Raw genomic sequence first — 23,832 nt, 5'->3', positions numbered from 1 at the left:
GTCCCTGCCTATACAGGGCTCTCTGCAGGATTAGGACTGTACACTGTGTACATATATGCTGGCAAAGTGTGTTTACATAATATGTAAATAGATAAAGAAAAGTACATTCACACCAACTACTGAAGAAAGAAAACAAATCCTTTTTCTACTGCTAAAAGTACTGAATCACTTACCATCTGGTTTGGAAGGAAAGAAAAAAAACCTCAGTCCAATTCAGCTATGAAGAAAATCCTGTCTAAAAAAAGTAATCACATGGCAGATCCCCCTAAGTTCAATTTCCAATCATTTTAACATGGAGAGTTTTGTTTTCCTGGGAAAAAAAAGAAAACCAAAACCAAACCCCAAAAACACCATCAAAACCAAACCAAACACCCCCCCCCCCCCCAAAAAAAAAAACAAAACAAAAAAACAACAAACCAACAAACCAACAAAACACCCACCAAAAGAAACGGTAAGAAAGATGAGTGGCTTGTTAGGCCCTGATCCTGCAAGCTCTAAATGCTTAGGTACAGGGAACAAAGCTATTTTTTCAGGAAAAAGCTGAGTCTCTGCATCAGTTTCTGCTGGAATGCACCCTAATTTTCCAAGAAAAATCTGCCACACTTGCCATCATGCTGTGACATGCAGAAGTTAAGTCTAGATAATAAATATCTGAACTGATTTCCCTTTATACCTTGGTAATTTGCAGGGGGGGCGGGTTCCTCCTTCACCTATGCACACTGTAGCACAGTGCAGAAGCAGTGTTACCGACAACTGTATTATTTACATGAAAAAGAGCATGTGGTCATGTAAATAGTCCAAGTACTAGAGCACAACCAGCGAAGGTCATGTTTATAGCTCCGGCAAGCATTTGCCATGTCCAAACTTGTGACTTTTCACTTTGCCCTCCAACACACCATTAAAATTTTTAAAGAAGTGAAAATTTTTATATCACCATTTCAACCCACACTTCAGAACCCAGCTTACACATAGCACTGACTTTCCAAATGCATCCATATGTTCCCTTTAACAGTTGTTAATCCACAACTGTATGTCGTGGAATCAAACTGCCCTGTTCCTCCTTGTTTCATTCCCTGCACATTCGAACACCAATTCCCCTCTCTGTGCTGCTTCTCTGGAACATCCCCCTGACCTCATTCACCAACATTTCACCCATACTGGCATCTCTTCCTTTTTTCCTCATCCTTTTTCTCTACTGACTAATTGCCAACATTTTCTAATTGATGTTCTTGCATCTTAGTATGTTTGTCTCAGAAGTAGTCAAATCCTGGTTGATATCCACAAATCAAAGAGAAATCAATACTGCTGTGTGTGGGCTGCTGTTAACACTTCTGCAGGTCCTGGCCTTTCTCTTCTGCTTCCCCCAGTCCACTTCCCTTGTTTAAACACTTGCCTAAAACTTCCTTCCTCCTCCTGGAGGCCTGGAGTTTAATACAGACCCTTTACCTAAGGGACAAAGGATTTGACTGGATTTACTGATTAACTGACAGACACCTGAACACACTGACATTTTCCTGTCCCACTAAATACCTTATCCACTAAATTTTACTGTTCATCTTTTTCTGCTGAACCCCAAGTCTTTCACATGAAAAAAAATCTATTCTTTATTTAAAATAGAAAAATGTTCCTTGACTATTCCTTCCTGCTTAAATTTAGCACTATTGATCAACTCTGTACAGATTCCCACTGGGACAAATTTGATCCCAAATCATTAAACATGAAGTAGTTCTCTCTCTTGCTGAAAAGAGATTGCTAAAATAATGTTACATGTATAACCAAAGGCAATCAAGTCATTATAGCTTCACATGTTACTGCTTATCACCTGTATGACTACCATACCCAGTCCTCACTCATGACTGAAAGGCTTAGCTTAAAGATAGCCTGCGCTATAGCATTTTTGGCAGTGAGGGAAGGCTATGAGTGAGCACCAACAGCTTACGCTGACTCAGCTGCAGAGCAGTAACTCTTTAAGTCACAGAAACAGAATTACTTTAGGCCTCGCTAGTAAGGTTGCCTAAAAACTGGGGTGTGATCGCTACTTAGCATGGCACAAGCAGTGGTAGATCCTACACTTCACGTTCTCTGGGACCCCATTAGTTAGTTAACTACCTACTTCCAACTCTGAGTCCAAATGAGCAGAAATGCACCCTACCTAGTACAAAAGTACTTGTATACTGCACCTATCACAGAGCAGACGAAAGTAAGTATGGCACTGAAGTCAGTAGTAACAGGCAAACGGAGTGCACAGACCTCACCACTGCCCAATGAGGAATCTGCAGTCTTCATACACTAGCCAGGTCTTTCCCCTGCATCATACCAACAAAACCTTCCCTTGCCATTTGAAAGCCAGCTGCTAAGAGGAAGGCTGAACAGTAAAAGGGAGCTGCTTCCAAACTGAGGCGACCTTGCAAGCTTTCTCCCACCATCTGTTCTTTCACTGAGCAACCAAATGGGACCCTCGGGATTCTCTGAAAAAGTAACAGAGAAATTAAAGAACCAAACAAGTGCAGTTTGGCACTGATGTAACAGAGGCCAGCAGGGCCTTACAGGTCTGGCAGCCAGTGACAGCACCCAAAGGACCTACAGGGAAGTGGTTTCAAAACAATGGGGAGGGCCATGACCCAGGAAGCTACCCCATGCCAGTGGCAGCACATAGCAGGCATCTCCTCCCCAGCACGCCTGGAGCCACAGCAGGGTGCGTCCCAGCACCACTACAGGACTGCAGCCACAGCAGGACAGACTCCGGATGCTCCACTTCACCATTATGCAGGACCTGTCAGGGAGGAGACAAACCCCTCATGCTAATAAAGCATTGGGATTACAGCCAAGTACAACTTTAAATCTGTACCAACTATCCCAGGAAACAGATTTCAACTTCCCCCACAGGTAGTGTCAGCATTTAAATTAACTTATATCAATAACATGATGACTTCTATGCATTTTGCTGCTTCTGAATGCACTTACACAGACTATCAAATACCAAATTATTTTAATAAAACCAGAGAGATATGCAGGGAAGAAATCGCAAGTAAACATACCACACCTTTAACTGTGTCTTTTCTGCTGTCAGCTGAAAAACTGAAAGGGATGGTCTAAATTATAGTGTCCCATACACTGTAGATTTCCTTTTATCAACGGATCAATGGTTCCCATTTATTTCTAATCACATTTTTCATAATAAAGAATCCATACGCATTCCTGTTGATACTTTATTTTGAAAACTGTGCCCGTACCAAGGCAGAGTGATAATAACAGCTTTCTGTGGACTCAGAATTACATTTGTAAACTGAACTGTAGGCTCTTTTGCCTCAGTAATTACCAAAATTTTTTTTTTTTACCTTCCTGCCTGCATCTGAGCACTCAGGACTGTGGACACTTCCACAATATCCTTGAATATATTTTTAAGTTTTAGACATAAAGGTCATATTTTTCCCAAATTACATACTCAGATTATCTTTAGAAAACATTAAAAATACATGATAAACTTAGAAGCCAAGTAGTAATTCTTTCCACAACCATTAGGGGATTTCTCTTCCTCTATTTTCTGTCACTGCTGCATGTAACTGGTGAAAGTGCCCTGAAGCTCCACAGCTGCAATAGCTAATATAGATACCACACAAGTGGTTCCGGCCAGAGATGCCTTCTTGCAAACCACATGCTGAGAAGGAATTGTGTGAAGGGAGGGCAGTTTCTAACCATGCTGGTAAACATCTTCTTCCTCACATCCAGGATCAGTCCTAGACAGTCAGAGAGTTCAGGAGTAAGGCTATGGTGAACTCACAACACCCATCGCCACAGTCCAACCTGGATGGCATCGCAGGCATCAGTATGGACGTGATTTGCACCAGTGGAAAACATGAAATCAGTGGAGCTAAACTCAGAAGATCAGAATGAGGCTCAGCTCATTATCTCTGCAAATTCATGCACAGGGAATTGCATGCTGCACAGCGTTTCCCACTCTGAGTCACTCCAGCTCCTGCTCTAGGCTGTTCAGAAGCAAACTGTCAATAAAACTCATTAATGATGTGCTTTATATAGAAATTGTGCATTTAACTGAGAGGCTACAACAAATGAAGAGTGCAGCGAGGGGTGAATTACATTGTTAATGGAATACAGGATGTGTGTCAGTAAAGAAGTGGTAAAGGTGGGTGGGTGTCTTCATGTTACATAGATCTGCTTCAAGTTTGGTGTATATATGAACCTAATTCCCCTTTTGATTTCAGTATAGTTAGATCTAGCACTCCTCTGTTTCTACTGATATATAAATTCTCTGATGAATAACTGATAACCAACTTTCTTTTACGTAAACCGTTACTGGAGAGCCAGCAAATATTATAGACATGTTATTTGTCTTCTCTTTTTAGCCTTGTTCTCATCTGAATCATGTTTAGCTAGCATTCATATCTATCTCCTTGACTGGTGGTCGCTATAAATAGATAGATATACACACTCTTGCAGAACCAGTGGCAGGAACAGTGCAAAACAGATGTTATTTGCCAGGGTGTCTTATTTTTTGTCCTATCTAAACACACATCTGCAGTTGTTGGCAACACTATAACAGAGAATGGTTTCTGTACCCCCTGTCCAAGTTCTATACCTTGTAAACTATTCTAGCATCGTAACACAACTTTTAATTATAGCTAACAACTGACCCTCTAAGAAGACACCTCTCACGTCTGTCCATCTAAGACTGCTGTTTACCTCATGCTTACAGGTAATTCTGACTTCTTAAAACAACTAGGAGGATCTGGGAAGCAACCCCCAGAAGAAAATGAAAATGAGCAAGGGATGTTTCACAAACTTGGGGGGCAACAAAGACATAACAGCAACAAAGACATAAGAAGCTGAAAAACTGCCAACCCACAGGAGAGTTCAGGTTGAAAGGAGAGAAGCCCTGAAGTGTGGGGTGGTGGGCAGGAGAAAATAGCTGTAACACTTCTCAACACTTCTGTGTTGAGGGGAAAAAACACAGCAGGAGATCAAAACCATGACCTGAACCCGATCTCCTTCACACTGGTTGTATCATAAAACCACTGGGCTGAAGCCTGGCCATTGCATCAATGACACAAAGCAGTCTCAAAGCCCAGCCAAGCAACTACACCAGGGGTTCTTTTTTCCTTCACAAGAACTCAAGATGATAGAGGCCAGCTAAGAGTATGGACTTTCAGAAATAAAATAAAAAGAACACATCAATTTAATTGTCAGTTGGCTGGACAGCTTGTTTTTCTGTTAATGTTAGTTGTTTGGGGGGGGGGGGGGGTAATATTACTGCACTGAAAAATGTGGGTGTGATATGGCATTTAACTGGAACATTAAGTGCCTAAGACATATTTTTGTCTGTATCTGTCAGAAACTGAAATCAGTACAGTAGCTGAAAACACTAAGGATCATAAGGTGATCAATTATGCTAAATATAAAACCGATCACCAAGAAAGATGTTCTTAAAATCTTAATAAACATCCTTGTGTGCAGGACACATGATTCATGGTTTACAGAGTGATAAGCACTAAAGGGTCAAGTAACTCACCTAGTTATCACTCAGAAAGTCAGGATCAGGATGAAATGAGAACTCAGGATCCTGGTTTTCCATGCTGATCTTTCTTACAACTGCATGCTATTCCAAGCGCACAATGTCCTACCAATATCAAGCACCTCTGTTTCCATAAAACAGCTTATTTTTGTGCTGAGCAGAAAAAGAACCACTGTGTTCAAAGTGAGAATTCTAGCACTCACTTGTACACATAAAATGTCATTGCTGAGCCAAGACACAAATGGAGAGCTTGACCCAATCAATAGATAATTTACCATTATCAGTGGAAACTGCCAAAAATTCCAGTTCATACCTCCGCAATTAAACTGACTGTCCATGCAGAAGCAGCCTGAATAGAAGAGCACACTGAAAATGGAGCCTTCCAAAGCCCTTGGCTTCTGACAAAATGCCACCTGCCAATCAATGCAGCAGCAGTGAGACTGTCGGTGTCCTCAGCAGTTCACTCCAGAACAAAAAGGCTTGCAGGCCGTTAAAGACTGTACCTGTTACCTCAAGATGTCTGCCCCCTCATCCTAAGCATCCTGCCAGGCAGACCTCTTCCTGCAAGGTACAGAAGCACTCACCTGATCTTCACCCTGTGCTCCCACCACAGGCACTGGAGAGAGAAATTACTTAAAACACTGGGGTGTGAATGTGAAAGAGCTGAAGACTGCAATGCCTTGTAGCTTCGGGCGGAACGCAAAAGCAGAACTCAAACGAACAACCTTCTCTATGAAGAGGAAGCAATAATGCCATGACCTAAATTTGCATTCTGTGCACCAAACTTATTTATATGGGGAGGGAAATAGGTTTAGGAAGAGAGATTCAAATCACCAATCTTTGCTTAAAGTATCAGTATTTAATCCTCTACCGGGCCATCACACGCCCACAACATCTGTATTTCTGATTGCTGTTCACAATTTCTGATTCATGTGAGGGTCGTGAGGCGCTGGCACAGGTTGCCCAGGGAAGTTGTGGATGCCCCATCCCTGGCAGTGTTCAAGGCCAGGCTGGACAGGGCTTTTGAGAAACCTGGTCAAGCAGGTGTCCCTGCCCATGGCAGGCGGGTTGGGTTCCAACCCAAACCCTTCTATGATTCTGTAATGGTTCTATGATAACACCATAGAAGGCCATATATCTCTTACTTAAGTTTAATGCATAATTTAAGACTGGAGTTTTCCTTTAAACTTGGTGGGCTGCAGCCACTGGAGTCCTATTTGATTACTGTAATTCAGCTGTTTTTCAGAATCCTAACCAGCTGGTCTACCAGGGTACTCAGGTGCTCAACATCTGCTTAAATTCATAGAACTCCAGGTGCTTTTTTTTGTGATCAGAGCCTAATTTTCTTTAACAAATCCCTGAAATAACAAGTTAATTTCTGACTTCAAACACAAGTATTTTATAGGCATGATCCACTTGCACAGTCACGTGTGTAAGAAATAAGGTAATGAGATCATTGCCACAGATATCTAAGTGGAATAAAACATTGCATGTAATGCCCCGGCAGAATAAATGCTGTACCCTTTTTGTACATCAGCCTGAAACAACCACATGCTGGCTTCACCGGGTTGGAACTGAGCCAAAAGATTATCCATCTTTTCAGTCACACGTGGATTCTCCGAGGGTCAACATCTGGAACTCCATGTGCTTGTTCTGTTCATCTGTGGTTAAAAGTAATATATTCAGATGCAATCACACTCAAAAGTGATGACAAAGAGACACACCAAGGACAGTGCATGCCGTACAGAAAGACCTCAGTGTAACACTCCAGTGGGAGAGGTGGTGTCAGAAACTAAACTAAGTTGAAATCTGATCAATTTGCCAGAATGCCTTAGCCGCAGCAAACAATTAGTGACAATAAACAAACCGTTTACATAGTTCATTCTATGTCCACGACACCGTACTTGGCACTACCGTGCTCAGTTTTACGTGGCTGAACTACAAGCCAAGTAAAAAGCACCTCGTGCCCCTTCTCACCACCCAAGAACCTTAGGGGACAAAACACGCGGCACGGGAACTTGTTCGTGACTGCGGCTTCCCGGTGCCGGCAGGCAGGGCTCCGCGCAGACCCCGAGGCAGGCGAGACAGCCTGGCTGCCAGGAGCACAGCGGCGCCGCGCTACTCCTTGTGCCCGCGACCCCAGAGCCAGCGGCCGCCCCCGTTCCCTACGGCACCGCCACGGAGCCGGGCAGCCGAGGGCACTTCCTGCACGCCTCGCCCGAGCTCGCCCCCCCCGCGGCATTAAGATGGCGGCCAAAGGCGGCTCCGCCGCACCCCGCTGGGAGCCAGCCGGCCCCGCCGTGCCCCGCACACCACCCCGCGGGGCACGGCCCTCACCAGCCACTCACCTCCGCCGACCCTGCTGGGAGCCATGATTCTCGGCCCTCCACGGCCCCTGGCCCTGCAGGACTCTGAGGAGCAGCCGGAGCTGCGGGGCCGCGGCCACGGGCAGGACTACGAGCCCCGAGGTGCACGGCGGCGCTGGCGCGCCTGCGCGGCGGGGACAGGGGAGGAGTCGGAAGCAGCGAGGGGACCGCCTGCGGCGGCCGGGCCGGGCCGGGCCGGGTCGTGCGCCGCCATGCCCCGGGACAACATGGCCTCCTTGATCCAGCGGGTGGCGCGGCAGGCGCGGATCACCTTCCGCAGCCCGGCGGGTCCGACCTTCGGGGAGAACCTGCACCGGCTGCAGCAGCTGCTGGACGAAGTGCGCGCCGAGGACTTGCACTTGGCGCCGCGGGGGCCTTCGGCGGCAGCGGCGGCAGCGGGTGGGGGGCTGCCGTGGTCCGGCGTGGTGCCGCCCGTTAGCTACATGCACATCTGCGAGACGGAGAGCTTCAGCATGGGCGTGTTCCTGCTGCGGAGCGGCGCCTGCATCCCGCTGCACGACCACCCGGGCATGAACGGCATGCTGAAGGTGCTCTACGGCACGCTGCGCATCGCCTGCTTGGACACGCTGCCCCCCGCCGCCGCCGCCCCGCCGCCCCCCGCAGCCGCCGCGGGGCCCTGCCACCGCGCCCTGTACCGCTCCCGCCAGCACTACACGCCGGCCTCCCCGCCCTGCCTGCTCTCGCCGCACACCGACAACCTCCACCAGATCGACGCCGTGGACGGGCCCGCCGCCTTCCTCGACATCCTGGCGCCGCCCTACGACCCCCAGCATGGCCGGGACTGCCACTACTACCGCTTGCTGGAGGGGCCGTTGCCGCAGGCGGGCGCCGAGCCGCCCGGGCTGCCGCGGGAGGTGTGGCTGATGGAGACCCCGCAGGCCTCTGACTTCTGGTGCGGCGGAGAGCCCTACCCCGGGCCCCGCGTCTGCCTCTGAGGCGGCGGCCTGGTCCGGGCGGCGGCTGCTGGGACCTTCGGCGCTCGGCCCGCGCCCGCCTCAAGGACCGGCCTGCCGGAGTGGCCCGGAGCCGAGGTCGCGCTTCGCCGCGTGTCGCGGGACCGCGCTGGGGCTCCTCGGGAGCGCTACGAGGCAAAGAATTCTTCTTTACACGGGCCTGGCGTGCTTCGCAAATCGGGGAAATAAAGCGCGTGTTTATGTCCTTCGGGCTCGTGCGGAGAAGTAGCGGCACGGTTAAACTTGTGCTCAGCTGCATGGCTGGGGAAACATAATCCAGCATGCTGTGTACATAGTTGCGGCCGCGCATCAGTGAGGGGGGTTCGGGCGCTGGCAGGGAAGGTAAATGCAGTGAGCATTGTTGCGGGGTGCCCTGACGTCCCAGGAGGTGTCCCCGCTGCCACAGCAACCTAGCACCGGTGTGGGACAGCCAGCCTGTGGAATCCACCCACCGAGCCTGGGCAGGGGCTGGCTGGGCTGCAGCCTTTGGGGACGCCATCACCAGAGCAGTTCTCAGCAAGAGCTGTACCTGCCAGCAGAAAACAAGCCCCGAACGATTCCCAAACCAGGACATGCTCCACCCGTAATCCCTACGGCTGGAGCTAGGGGAGTTCCTGCTCAGAAGGGACACTGTTAGGTCCAGAGTTACTTTCTAATAGTTCTTTCAAGCGTTGCATACAAGATAGCGCTGTTACAACTGAGAACTGCAGAGTACGTCTATGCATATTTCCTTCAGCTAGGAGGAGACTAGCCAGCTGCTAGCTACCCTTGCTCAGAACCTCTCATGCAGCAGTGGTGGAGGGTAGCGGAAACTGGGCATCTTGAGAGAAAAACAATTCTCCACTGTTGTGTCAAGAAAGCTGTTCTAGAAACACGACGTATTTGTGAACCCTATATATACAGCAGCGCGCATACACTAGGTATGCACAGATAAGATTTGATCTGCTGTCTTCTCTTTAAAGCATGGCCTGTGTTTTTATATGGACAAGTGAAGGCTTTGGGCTTTTGAAGCCTTGCGGTTTTCCTCTTTATACTATTTATAAAGACTACTTTTTCATAAGGCTTTTAAATAAACGTAGCATAGAAGAGACACCGTGAGTTTTGCCTTGCTATAATGGAACCAGTCTGGAGATGCAGTTTGCACAGGACAAGGGATGCAGTCTAACAAGGGAGAACCTTTCTCTGCAGGTGAAGTACTCTGTCTGTACTGCATGGACTGGTCTTCTGCCATCAGCCTAACATACACCTTGCACCACAAGCACATGCTGGGGGAGCTTTGGCCCTCTTAGCCATGATGTGGGAATTTGAATAAGACAGCGACTTGCCAATATCCTAAGTGATGTACCAACCTGCTCCAGAAATCATTCCACAATTGGCTTTAATTTTCCTTTGTGTATTTATAAAACAGACTTGTTTTTCCTGTACAGTGGCTTGTATGTGTGAATTTTTAAGTTATTCTGATATAGCATTGCCTTTGTTTTCTGTTTTTTTTTTTTGGCCTGTAAAAGAATGAATGTAAAACACCGTCAGCATTATGCATGCACAGATTAATTCTTTTGCAAGGAAAAATTGGTGGAAATTATTTTGGGTGATTTCCATTTATTCTTACAGCACTTTAAGGTGCCTGATATTTCTGCAGCTGGCTTACCTGTTTTTCCTGGAATTCCCCTGCAGTTTAGCGTTAGTTAATATTTAACAATTATCCATCAAATGTAGTCCTTAACTATAAGGCAGTGCCTCCCTGTGTTACAGCCTGGGTCTAACCCTTGCCGATGCTAATGAAAATCATCATCCTTTTTCAGAAGTTCACAAAGATGGTGTGGTTCATGCAAACAGCTGTACTGGAAAAACAGACTGCAAAAAGAAGCATTTCTTATCTCCTCTGCTCTGTCCTCCCATTAGGTCTTTCTGCCTGTTTTTTAATTTTTCTCTCTGTGTATAAAACCTAGTTGAGATGTTCAGTGGCACAGGACTTTAACACATCTTTCCATAGAGGACACCGTGGTACCTGAGGCTGTGGAGTGCCACTAACAGCTGTGGCAAAACCCTACTTTTTTAGTGAAGGTGATAGCATCAAAGTATTAAAGCTGAGGAAAATGACAAAACCTGAAATGCATTTGTGTAACTTCTTGCTTATTCAGTAATTGAAACTTACTTCATATTTTCTGGATATCTGTAAGCGGAAGGTTTAAGTCTATAATGTTGTTCCGTCTCTCTGCAGTCCAATTATTGTGTTTTCACAACAGCAAAATTAGTGTTATTGCTGAATTTTAGAATAAATACAGGATATCTCACCACTGATCAGTCTTTGCTTTCCTTCACAAGTTCAGCAGTCTTGAACCAAGCATGGTGTAGAGTGCACGTTTCTTTTGCCTAACGGTCCAAATGGGGCGACTGGCCTTTTTCAGAGAGGTGGTGCATGACACTGGCTTCTCAGCACAAGTCTTCCACTGGCTCTTTGTAGACAAACGCAGGCACATGCTTTTGAAGCTGGCTATTACTGCAAGGCAAAGGCACGGGTGCGAGGTTGCTGATACTACTGTGCGATGTAAGGTTCTCTTGTAGCTGCTTGCTAGTCACCGCAGTTTCTTCAGCTCATTTTCAATTTCTGTGCCGTTTGTCTCGCTTTGCTTTTGACAGGGATTTTAATCTGGGAGTGTGGCTGAAGGCAGTTCGAAGAGTGTGAGCAGAGCCTTGGACTGTGCGCCTGGGTAGCTGAGATCCCAGTTCTGCTCACGACAGTCTGGCTGTGGCCAAGCTGTGGTTATCTGTGGCTGTGGCAGTACCTCTGGGAGCCCAGCAGGTTGAGAGCAGTGAATCCCTGTCCGCCTCCCCGTAGCGCAGCCCACTGGTGCAAATCAACCTGTGGACTTATGCTCCTGTGTGACATCCCTCCAGCAGCATACCGGGGTCTCTTTTGTGGAGCCAGGAGCTCATGGGATCAGGTGGCAAAGCTGCAACCCACTAAGAGATGCGGCAGGAAAGGTGAAGGCTTACTCGCTTTGCTGAGGTGGATGGCAGGGTGGTGAGCACTGAGGCTCTGGAGCTGGCATCATTCTGTGACTTCTCCATCCCATACAGACTGGTCCGTGCCTGGCTTTTGATTCGGAGAATCAAAAATCACTTTGGAAGCCTGCTGTCTGCTTCAAAATCAGACACAGTGTTTCAGCTGCTACTGACCGCCTTTCCCAAGCAAAAGCCAGTGCCAGTTCCAGTAGAGAGTGAGCAGGGTGTTTCAGACAGAAAAGCCTGGTGCCACTGGGGCTTTGTGCAATGGGACCCAGCACCTGGGCAAGCAGAGGCTGGGAGCCACTGGGCAAGGGCCTTGTCCCCGTTCCCTTCAGTGTTGGGCTGTGGCGTTAGTGGCGAGGTCCAATCCCACGTGGCTCACCTGTGTGGTACGGGCCATACCAGGGATCTCTGCGGCAGCGGGGCTAGCCCGCGGGGCCCCTACAGCCCTGCACCAACGACAGGGCCCGAGGGTGGGCCCTGGCAGGGAAGGGCCAGGGTGGCATTTTAAAAAACAGCAATTAAAATAGGTTAAAAGAAGTAAAGATAATGCCGCGCGGTGTTGCGGCAGATGGGTGCAGCAGAAAAGCCCGGCTGTCCCGCAGGGTGGGCGCCGCCGCCCGGGACCCGTGGAGCCCTGAGGGCGGGCGCGGGGGACGCCGCCGGGAGCCGCTTTCCCCGCGGGGAGGCCGTCGGGGCGGCAGCCCTCGGTGCTCCCGGGCCCGCTAGGGGAGGTTGCCTGGGGCGGATCGTAACCACGGAACACAAAAGAAAGTGAGTCAAAAAAACCCACCCCTCTCCCCGGTTAATATCATCCCGTCTCGTCTCCAAGGGAAATCCCCGCGGCCGAGTCGCGGGTGTCAGTACACCGGGGCCGCGGCCGCTGGTTTTCCTCCCCGGGGCGGTGCGGTTCGCCCAGCGGCACCCGCGGCCGGGAGGGGGGTAACCACCCCCTCCAGGGCCGGCCAGGGGACCTACGGAAATAAATGTGTCAGTTTAGCATAATTAAGAGATTTATTTGTTGTCTTTTATAAACGTTGTAAGCACCTACCCTATTGTCGAAAAGTTTATTTACAGAGCGGCCGGAAAGAAATCCTCTCTCCTTCCAGCCTCCGTTAGTGGTTGTGCATCATTCGTGTTACCTGCTGCGCGCCGGACCCGGCGAACAACGGGCGTCGGTTCCAGCCAGAGTATTTACATCCATCCCAAGTCCTACTACAAACGTAACACTTTTAAGTCACCAAAACCAAAACCCTAAACCAGTGCGTACAAAAATATAGTCTCTAAAAAAAAAAAAAAAAAAAGAAAAAAGAATCCCAATATTAATAGGCAGAAATGTACAGCCATACTAAAACCAGGGAGGGCAAACTTTCCGGTCTCGGTGTCGCCGCTGTCGTCGGAGCGGATCGGTAAGGCACCCCCCACATGCAGACAGGGGACCGGGCTCTACACCACACAAGGCACCAAGGACACCTCACCACGACGGCACTGCATGCATCCATCCATCCTCCCGCCGCAGCCCCTATGTACACCCGCCGGCCGGCCGCCCCGCCCGGCCCGGCCCGGCCCGACCCGGTCCGGAGGAGCCCGCGGCGCCGCCGGGTGCTGATCGCGCCCCTCAGGGCTCCGCTCCGCGCCCCGCCGCGCTCGGCTGTGGCTCCCCGGCTCGGCGGCTCGGCGGCTCCGCGCCTCAGCGCTCGGTCCTGCGCGCCCCGCTCCCTCAGGGCGTCCGCGTCCGCGCCGCGCAGGGGGCCAGGGTGGCAGCGCCGCTCCCGCCGCCAGGCTGCGGGCACCCGCCGGCGGCGGCGGCTCCTTTCCGCTCCTTCTGGCGCAGGTGGATCTTGGTGTGCCGCTTCCTCTCGTCGGAGCGGGCGAACTTCCTGCCGCAGAAGTCGCAGGCGAAAGGCTTCTCGCCGGTGTGCGTGCGGATGTGGGTGGTGAGGTGGTCGCTGCGGCTGAAGTTCCGCATGCATATGCGGCACTGGAAGGGCTTGTGGCCCGTGTGGATGCGGATGTGCCGAGTGAGCTCGTCGGAGCGGGAGAAGCGGCGGTCGCAGCCCTCGGCGGGGCAGGGGTAGGGCCGCTCGTGAACCGGTGTCTTGCTGGGCCGGTTGGGGTACTTGCGGGGCCGCAGGATGGGCCGCAGCGGCAGGTGGTGCGGGCTGTAGGCGCCGGCGGGCAGCCGGGCGCCCGCGCCCTCGCCCCCGCCGCTGCCGGGAGCACTGCCGGGGGCGGCGCCCGCCGGGGGCGCCCCCATCGTGAAGTTGCGGATGGTGGAGAGCGGCGTGAGCGGCGGCGGGACGCGGAGCGAGTCGAGGGGGCAGGGGAAGGGCTTGCGGTCGGGGCCGGCGTGCAGCTCCCGTTGGCACTGGGGCGGCGGGAAGAAGCCGCCGTACTCGGGGATCATGGTGAAGAGCCCGCTGTCGGCCGCCGCCGCCTTCGGGGAGGGGTAGGAGGGCGGCGGGGGGAAAGGCAGCGCCCCGCCACCGGCGGCCGGCAGGAAGGCTGAGGAGGGGTCTTGCGGGTACAGGTCGCCGCAGCCCGAGTAGGGCGGCGGCGGCGGCGAATAGAGGTGTTCCAGGTCGGGCGGCTGGCCCTGCGCCATGGTGCAGCCGAGGGCCCCGGCCAGCGGGTTGGGGGAGGCAGCGGAGGCGGCGGAGGCGGCGGAGGCAGCGGTGGCCGAGGAGGCGGCGGAGGAGGCGGCGGCGGAGGAGGCGGCGGAGGAGGAGGAGGGCGTGCTGACCCCCTGAAGGATCCCCGCGCTCACGATGTTGATGATGCCCTCGGGGTAGCAGCCGGCGCCGGGGTACTGCGGGTCAATGGAGAATTTGCCCATGTAGGTGAAGGTCTGGTTGCGGGAGGCCGGGGCGTTGGGCGCGAAGCCTCCGCCGTAGGGCAGGTCCAGGGTCCGCTTGTCGCCCATATCCACGTTGATCATGCCGTCTGGGGGGGCAAGGAGCCGGTCAGCCTGCCGCGCCGCCACCCGCCGGGTGGCCCGGCCCCGGTCCCGACCGCCACCCAGCCCTGCCCGGCGCGGGGTTGCGGAGCGCACATGTTGCGCTCCGGCTGCGGGGGCTCCGCGCCGGTCTCAACTTTTCCCCCCGAAACGGGCGCGGAGTCAGGGCTGCCGCGAGGGGCGGCGGGACCCCCCCCGGCAGGGCGGCGGGCGAGCCCTAGGGGCCGCGATCCCCGTTCCAGTTTCCCCCCCCCGCTCTCCCTCCGCCTCTGGACTCCGCCGCCCTCCGAGGTCCGGCCCGCACCTGTGCGGGCAGCGCTTACCTCCTGCCACACCGCTCATCTGGTCAAACGGCCCTGCCAGGTCGGCATTGGGGAAGATCGCGACCGAAGTTGGCAGCGCGGCGGAGATGTCATCCGTGGGGTAAATGCCCTCGGGGAGCTGGTGCACAAACCCGCCGAGGGTCACCGGGATCTTGTCCACCGCCTTGGCGGTCATCATGGGGGCGGCGGGGCTGCCGGGGGAGCGGTTGCTCCCGGCCAGCGGTGCGCGCTCGGGGCGGGGAGGGGAGAGAGAGGAGGGGGCGCTTCCCCCTGCCTCTCACTACCGGCGCGGGGGGACTGCGGGCAGGCGGCGCGGCGCGCAGGGGGGCATGTGCGGGCGGGCGGGCAGCCGCCCCGTCGCGGCGGTGCCGGTGCCCGCGGTGCCCCGGGAGAGCCGCGCTCCCGCCGCAGCTCGCGCTGGAGGACAAGTCTGGCGGTAAGTATTTATGGGGGCCCCCTGAATGCCCGGGACGTCACTGCCCATATAAGGACTGAGGAACGGGGTCTGGCAGTCACGTGGGCGCCCGCATGCGAGACCCGCCGCCCCGCTCCCGCCCCGACTCCCCCCCTTTTCCCCCCTACTCCCAGCGTTGCGCGCCCCGCGGGGGCGGCCCCGACCCGCCCCGGCCGCCCTCGGCCCCCGCCGCGCCGGCAGCGCCCGGCCGCCGCCCGCCGCGCCGCCCAGGGGGGTATTCCGGTGGCGGGGCCCTTGTCCTAAAAAGGCTCGGATCCGGCCCCGCCCCGCTTGTCCTTTTAGGGCTCGTTCCGGAAAATGTTAAAAAGCTCGGAAAAGCAGAGGAGGTCCCGGGGCCGCCCCGCCGGACCCCTCTCACTTTCTCAAGCAGCCCTTAACCGCAGAGCGGCGGCGAGGCAGAAAACAGCCGCATGCACGGAACGCGGCTGCTCCTTTCTTAACAACAACAACAACAAAGATGATATTTTTGTGAATTACGGGTGGAAAGAGCCGCTAAGCGCAGCGAGCGCGTCGTGCTTTTTGTGGAAAGTGTCAGATCTATATATACCCCCGCGAAAACGGCCCCGCCTGCTCCGCCGTCGGTGGGTTGTTATTGCTGTCGGAGGGAGCGCCGGGGATGGGGAGGGGGGGCGGCCGGACCGCCACCGCCCCCCCCCCCCCTTCCCGCCTCGTCCCGTCGCCGCCGCTCCCCCTTGCTGGGACCGGTGCCATTTCCACTCCCCTTTGCTTTCCTTTCCCTATGCTCTCCTCCACGACGAGAGTATCCAGCTAAAGAGTGCTTAAATTCTAGTTTTTTTCTTCTTTTTACCCCTCCCCAGGTACTAAAAATAATCTCCCTTGTGCCTCCCTTCCCAGGAGAAGCCAATCTTTCATACGCTGTTCCCAGGCTCAGAGCTTTCAGCCCCTACATCTTCTTGCTGATGAGGGTGTCAGATGCAATGATTTCTGAGAGCTGTATCCCATGCTATGCTCATGTCACTAATCTTGTTACTTACGAATATTTCATCTCGTGGCTGTTTATTCCCGCCTTTGGGAAAGCAGCTCTCACATATGGTTTGTAGCGTGCAAGGTCCCTTTTCAGTGGTCTGCAGAAGTAAAAATACCCCACTTGATGACCCAAGCAGCAGAAAGACATGGCAACATATGAGTGATGCTACAAAAGCACACTCCTGCTCCAAAGCAGCAAGCCAGAGGATACATGGGAAGGCTAAACACCCTTCACTTTAATTTTTAACTGCAGATACCACTGTTTACGGGGGTTAGCACATTACAGCGTGTGCCACAGACGTGTGGCGTGCTTGGGTGTCCCTGTGACTCATGCACTTACCCTGCCTTGGGTCCCAAATGCTGTCCCTAGGTACCTGTCCCCCAGGCCTCTCCTTATCCATGCAACACCTCACACCCGAGCTGAGAAAGACTTTTTCAGTTCTTCCACTTTTCTTTCACTGCCATTAGTGAGGCTCCAGGTTTACTACTCCTCTGGTCACCTTGAAGCCCAGTCTAGACAGGAGGGTATCTGAAAAAGTAAAGGTTTTGGGGGCAGTTGTCACAACTGTTAGGGAATAGTAGATATAAACCTAAGTATTTTCCTTGATAGGTGGACTGGGGAAGTGTGCTCAGTAATTAGTAAACATATAGTACTTGTTGGTTTTTAATGTAGATTTTGTTACCTGTCCCTTCTAGCACTTAATGTACAGCCAATACAGTTTGGCATATGAGATTTAGTTGAAAGGAAGCTCATGTTCCATTTCAAGAGGATTCTAGATATTTTAATTTAAAATACCCATCTCAATTTAAAAGTAAAATTGTGACAGAGAGACAGAGAGAGAGAGACAGGTTCTGGGAAATTTGACTGAGAAGTAGGAGCAATTGTATTGTACCTTTCCATTACAGCCGAGCTATAATGGGCTAATCGCTACTATGAAAGAACAAAATATTGGAATCTGTTGTGTGCTAGGGTGAGTTACTTTACATGAATTTGAGAAACAGGTAATTCTAAGTACAGTATTCTCCTTCCTGCAAAATGTCGCAGGTGTATCAGATACAGTTTTTAGGGATACCCTGCAACATCTTCCTGTGTTATTTGAAAATATCACATGCCTGCTGATGCCACACAGGAGAAAGAACCAAGGTTTCACATCCCATCTTAACCTCCCCGTGTCTCAATCCCACCTTTGAACTAACATGGTAAATTTAATGTTCTTCTGTTACAGAGAAGGTTTAAAAGAAAGATGGTTATGAATAAAATGTAACGTTCCTGCTGGCTACTTCACCTAGGGAATTCTACTAATAGTTGACTTTGTAGGTTAATTTTAAAAGGCTTCTCAAGAATGGGGTAAATTGTGCCTGATTTCCAGCCTTTATAAGGACAATCAAATCACTTGATTTCTCTCAATGAGAGCTTTGTCTTAATGGCAGCAGGATCTGGTGCAGAGCAATTTGGAAATGTAGTTAATGTTTGGTCTTCAGGAACATGTTGACAGATGAAACTCAAATGTTTCTGGTCCCTTTTTGGATATTCTTGCTGTAGTGTTTGCATGTGCTTAGAGCCTTTGATCCCCATTTGGCTAATTATAACAGACTGAGGATTAGACTGTCCAATTCGCACTGACGTCAATGAGCCTTAAACACAAAAAATCCTACTGATTTCTGTGGTTCCTATAAGCCACGTGGTTTCATATGATGGACAGATTGCTGGTTTAAACTGCCCAAGCCCCGCTTGCACCAAGAAGAGGAGCTGCGCCTCATATGAGTGTGACATGTCTGACTGGGTATAGCCTTGACTGAGGAGGCTTCAGAGCTGAAGGGCAGAACTTCTCTGTTATTCCCAATTTCTTTGAAACCAGCCACCTTTGGATTTATTGTATTTACTCTTTTTAACAAGGTGCTAGCTGACATTGCACTGGGTGTATTTTCCTGCAGTCATTCTCTACCGCAAGAACCTGAGACAGGAGCTGCAGAAATAAAATTATCCTTGCCTCCATACCTGAGCTTGAGAGTGGCTGGGCAAGAAAAGGCAGCTCATCCTCTGTGGAGCTGGCAACACCATTTAACCAGCTTAACATGACATTTGAGTCATCTCTCCAGGGGTTACTGTACTTTTGTAGCAAAAATCAACCAATCTCACATGCTTACCACAGCAATGCTAGTGGGCCTGCTTGGGAAACGCACCCTGCCACTTCCACTGTGCACCCCACTGCTTTGGGGACGTTAGGGTGGCCCCAGTTCAGCAGGTGCCCGCGAGAGTAGGACTTGTTCCTGGATAGGAGATGAGCGACCCTGTCACCTTACAACAGCAAGGGATGTCTCTCCTAAGTCTGGGCTAAATTCAGGTTGGGATTGGTGAGGTTTCTTAGTGTTTCACATAAAAGAGAACATCTTTCCAAAGCTCGATTTCAGAGTTTTCGAATTTGCCCCTTTTCTGGGGAATACAGGGACTTGTCTTGTTCTCACAGGAAGAAATGCTGATTTACCATGCTGTGTTGACCCTGGCTGGACACCAGGTGCCCACGAAAGCTGCCCTATCACTCCACTCCTCAACCAGGCAGGGAGAAATATGTGACAAAAGGCTCATGGGTTAAGGACAGGAGATCACTCACCAATTACTGTCACAGGCAAAATATACTCGACTCGGGGAAATAAATTTATTACCAATCAAATCAAAGTAGGATGATGAGAAATAAAACCAAAAGTTAAGACATTCTTCCAACCCCTCCCTTCTTCCCAGGGCCAACTTTCTTCCCAAATTCTCTTGTTTCTCCCCCACAGTGGCACAGGGGATGTGGAATGGTGGGTTGTGGTCAGTTCATCACACGTCTCTGTCTCTCCCAAGAGGACTCTTCACACTCTTCCACTGTTCCAGTGTGAGGTCACTCCCACGGGAGACAGTCTTCCATGAACTGCTCCAGCATGGATCCCTTCCATGGCTCGCAGTCCTTCATGAACAGACTGCTCCAGTGTGAGTCCCCCCCAAGGTCACCAGTTCTACCAGCAAACCTGCTCCAGTGTGGGCTCCTCACTCCACAGGTCCTGCCAGGACAGGCCCCAGCACAGGTTTCTCACAGGCTCACAGCCTCCTTCAGGCATCCCCCTGCTCCAGGGTGGTGTCCACCCATGCTGCAGGTGGATCTGCTCCTCTGTGGATCTGCTCCTCCATGGACCTCCATGGGCTGCAGAGGCACAGCCTGCCTCACCATGGTCTGCATCACAGGCTGCAAGAAATTTCTGCTCTGGTGCCTGGAGCAGCTCCTGCCCTCCTTCCACATGGACCCTTGTGTCTGCAGAGCTGTTTCTCTCACATATTCTCTCTCCTTTTTGTGGCTGCGTTTGCCTGGGTTGTTTTCCCCTTCTGAAATCTGCTATCCCAGAGACATTACCACTGTTGCTGATGGGCTTGGCCTTCGCCAGCGGTGGGTCCATCTTGGAGCTGGCCTATTGGCTATGGGGGAAGCTTCTTGCAGCTTCTCACAGAAGCCACCCCTGTAGCATCCCCGCTACCAAAACCTTGACATGCAAACGCAATACCTTTTGTTTTGCCAGTGGTGCCTGCTGGATTCCCAGACTGCAGGCAAAAGCCACTTCCCTGAAATCTCCTGTGTCTGGCCCTCACCGGTGTGCTACAGACTCTCAGCCTGTATGGGCCAGTTACTTAAACCTGGTAGCCAGCCAGGGAAACCTGCTGTAAACACCAGCCTACAGAAAACAGCTGCCTAACTACTGGTGTGCTAGGGGAAGGGGATGGTTAAAAAGTAGAGGAGAAGGCATCCCAGTCTGCCCTTAATTACAGTACCTTAACCACACTCTGCAGTTTTCAGCCAAGGCTACTTGTTGTCTTGGCATGAATGCCTGTAAATTTGAAGTAAGTAAACGACTTCATTGTGAGGATTTGGCTTGGCAGAGCCTTAGCAGCATCCTGAAGAGTTATTTAAATGTCAATAACCTTTTCTAATTTGGGCCATAGGAATTAAACAAACCCGTGCGTAATCAGCAAGTTACTAGTTTAAGTTTGTGCGGCTGAGAACAAGTGTGCGCAACAGAGAAAACTTCCAGTCAAATAAAAGTAACAACAAACTCGTTTGCCCAGAACCTATTCTCGTTATTAAATACGCAGAACATTTCCCGTACATGGCTTCTAGCACATTTATTAAATCTGTAGCCCTGCTTCTGCTCACCGCTTTCGTTCCTCACGTAGTAGCGGGGGAACGGAAGCTGCCGCGGCCGGCGGGAGCGAGTCGGGAGCGTGTGCGGGCTCCACTGCCCTCTCCTGGGGGAAGGCGCTCCCTGGAGCCGGCGGGGACACGGACGCTCAGCAGAAAGCCGTGCCCTGGGCTGAGGGTGCTGCTGGTGTTTCACCATGTAACAGCACCCCGAAAACTTTACATCACAACCGTGCTACCTAGAGACATCAAAGCATAGTCCTGTAGAGTCGGGAATCCCAGCAAGGGCAGCAGAACTGCCTGACTGCTGGCCCACAGGCTGTGATTCCTGTAGTCCCAGAAGAGTCAGGACAGAGTCCACACACCTGAGAGAGATGTTGGAAGCAAGCCATAGAGGGAGCATCCATGCTAAAAGGTTGAAATATTGGCTTTGTATGGTGCTTGCTGGAGGAATAACAACAACAAAAGGTTGCTTCTCATAACAGGGAGAACTTGGATATACGTATCATTCATGAGACAAGACTCAAAATTATGATGACTGTTTCTAAATAACAGCAGTCTGACTACTAAGTTCTACTTTCCAGTCCTTTCTTCCAAAACTAGTTTCACTTACCATTGTATTTCCTGCTCTAATGTGTCTCCTCTTCTTTGTGCAAATACCACCTTGCCCCATGGCTGCCCTGGGCCTTTAGTCCAGAGAGAGACTAATCGAGCACATCCCTTAGCAATGCAGGTGGCCTTCTTCTTTGAAGACTGAAATAAAACAGAAAGTGTGACAATTTCAGTTCTCCTGTCAGTCCCACTACCTAGTGTTTGAGTACTTTGAAAGCTTCTCAGAAGGTTTTCTGGACATACTTTTATAGTACTGGATATGGCTTTTCACCCTCAGCTGAGCAGTAAAACCATGTATGGCATTTCTTCAGCCCACCAGAAGAGAAATCAGAACTCTGGCACCATTTTTCAGGCAGTCTTTTGAGAAGCAGGAGAGCTGTGTGGGGTGTTTCTCAGAAGCTTCCCACCCCTCCAGGGAAGCTGGAGCATTCACAATATTTCTAGATTGCCAGGGACTCATTTGCCTTTGCCCTGTCTATGTACCACTCTCAGAACCTGTTTAAATTTATGTCTTATTTCCCTGTGCTTTGGTCTTAAACCAATCTGCCTTGAGCCTTGAAAACCCTCAGCTCTTTGTGCTGGGTAAGTCAGTCTGAGTGTGATTCTGGCTTTTCCTTAGTTTTTATCATGATTTATTTTCTGCTCCTGAGGACATGTCTACGTGCTCCAGTCTCACCAGAAGACCATCCTGACTGTGAACTCCTGAGGACAAGGCTGTTCAGGTTCCTCTTCAGTAAAGTTACTCAATGGATGACTTTCTGTCACAAACTGCCAACAAATTTTCTTGGAGCAGAATTATTACTTTTTTTAAATCCCACAGGAGATTAAAATAAGCAACATGTCTTGCTTCAAAATTTGTAGGGCTACATCTTCAAGCAATTAGTGCAAGTTTTCTGATGCTATAACCCCTACAAGTCTGAGTAAAAGTCTTAATTGGACATGATTTTATTTAAGGTTTGGTTAATTTTTAAGTCTAAAACTCAAACTTCTCCTTAGGGTGAGCATGGTCCTTCTCATTTGGTCTGCTTCCACCTGATTTGCAGGAGTTTGTTTCTATCTTTGTTTTGTTTTCTTTCTGCAATGTATTGTCCTTGTTCTTCCACCTCCTGTCTCATTCGTGTCTCTCTACTCTCTGTTGTCCAACTTCTTCAGCTCTCCTTTCTCTCTTCCCCCTGCTGCCTTTCCTCTTCCTTGGTAGTTCCTTTTCCTTTCCCCTTATCTCAGCAATTGCTGTCAACAGCTATATTTGGAATAGAGTGGGAACAAGCTATTCTTGTGACTTTACTTTGAAATAACTGAGAGGAGCAGATGATTTTCTTTGAACAAATAGAGGATACATTGAGGAGAAGACAGGCTAGTAAACTCAAAATTATACTGTTAGGGAATACCTGCCCAGCAGGTTTGTCTTTCCCAGCTCCTGGGATAACTTAACCAGCTATTATTTCTTGTCTCCTCTGTTTTGTCTTTAAATCTTCCTTTTGTGCAAAATTCTTTTCTCCAGGTTAGTAACCTGGGTTTCTAACAAGGCCTGGCTCATCACCACAATGTCTGAGCACTTAGGTATCGAGAGGGATGACTGCCTCCTAGAATCTCAGATGCCAGAATTAGCTGAAACAGGACATATACTTGTTTAACACTTGAACTCAATGCCATTGTATCTTCTGGTGTAGTGACAGGATACTGTTATAGAGTTCCCATTTGTATGGGATAGAACAGAAATATGCTGGGAGGAACAGTTTCCTATTCCATATCCTCTCACATTAATTTCTCTTCACCACCTGTTCCTCATCACCCTTGCCATTTAAACTGCTGTAAGCAATACAGTAACAAAACTAGTGAGAAGCAGAGCTATACAAACAGGAGAGCACAGAACGTATTTCTCCCTATCCCCCATATTTCTGTGTTTATACAATTAACTCCCACATTGGCAAACCAACAAGAAATGAGGCCAAATGAGAAATTCAGCATCACAGCTTAGTGTTTTGTGCCTGTGCCAGAAGAAGACCCAAGTCTATTTGTCTGCTCCCAAGTGAAGCCAGTTCTATTAAAACTGTACTGCCGTACACTTGTTTGTGTGTGAAACTGCTTCATACAGGGAGATGCGTGAAACTGCACACAGAAAGATGCAAATTAATCAAAAGAGGGATGGCTGCTAGAAGTTAGACAAGAGGTCAGAAGGAAATGATTCTTCTATCCATCGACGACTTCCTGGGATTTTATAAAGCAGCTAACACAAATGGTCATGATGACATGGGGCTTCCGCTATTGTCTCTGCAATAACTGTTAATAAATTCAGTTTGCCAGCAGAATACATATCAATACCAATATCTTAGGAGAGCAGGGCTGACACAGCTCTAATGTTTTTCAATCAGACCGTCTAACAGAAAAACAGATCAGTCTTCAAGCAAACATTCTTTTCTGTGTCCGCACT

General features: G+C 50.5%; 2 protein-coding genes and 1 long non-coding RNA gene across 3 annotated transcripts; 1 reads left to right on the top strand and 2 right to left on the bottom strand.

The window, feature by feature from the left end:
- The first annotated feature begins 7,986 nt into the window (after positions 1-7,986).
- On the top strand, positions 7,987-11,164 carry ADO (2-aminoethanethiol dioxygenase). Its single transcript, XM_062634004.1, has one exon. The coding sequence runs from the start codon at positions 8,109-8,111 to the stop codon at positions 8,850-8,852; it is 744 nt and encodes a 247-aa protein (XP_062489988.1). The 5' UTR covers positions 7,987-8,108; the 3' UTR covers positions 8,853-11,164.
- A 1,710-nt stretch (positions 11,165-12,874) lies between these two features.
- Positions 12,875-15,527, bottom strand: EGR2 (early growth response 2). The gene is made up of 2 exons (XM_062634001.1): positions 15,159-15,527; positions 12,875-14,822 (listed from the first exon to the last, which is right to left on the bottom strand). Exons 1-2 carry the CDS (start codon positions 15,334-15,336, stop codon positions 13,600-13,602), a joined length of 1,401 nt encoding a protein of 466 aa, XP_062489985.1. The 5' UTR covers positions 15,337-15,527; the 3' UTR covers positions 12,875-13,599.
- Positions 15,528-16,596: 1,069 nt separating this feature from the next.
- On the bottom strand, positions 16,597-20,515 carry LOC134171602 (uncharacterized). Its single transcript, XR_009967681.1, has 3 exons — positions 20,423-20,515; positions 16,961-17,149; positions 16,597-16,718 (listed from the first exon to the last, which is right to left on the bottom strand). It is a non-coding gene; the product is annotated as an uncharacterized LOC134171602 (long non-coding RNA).
- Between the last annotated feature and the right edge of the window lie 3,317 nt (positions 20,516-23,832).

Source organism: Pezoporus occidentalis, unplaced genomic scaffold (genome assembly GCF_034315485.1).
Source record: "Pezoporus occidentalis ecotype Australia unplaced genomic scaffold, CSIRO_AGI_Poc_V1 ctg41, whole genome shotgun sequence".
In the NCBI taxonomy this organism is placed as follows: Eukaryota; Metazoa; Chordata; class Aves; order Psittaciformes; family Psittacidae; genus Pezoporus; species Pezoporus occidentalis.
Note: the sequence above shows the minus strand (reverse complement) of the source record. Positions and strands in the feature narration are given on the sequence as shown.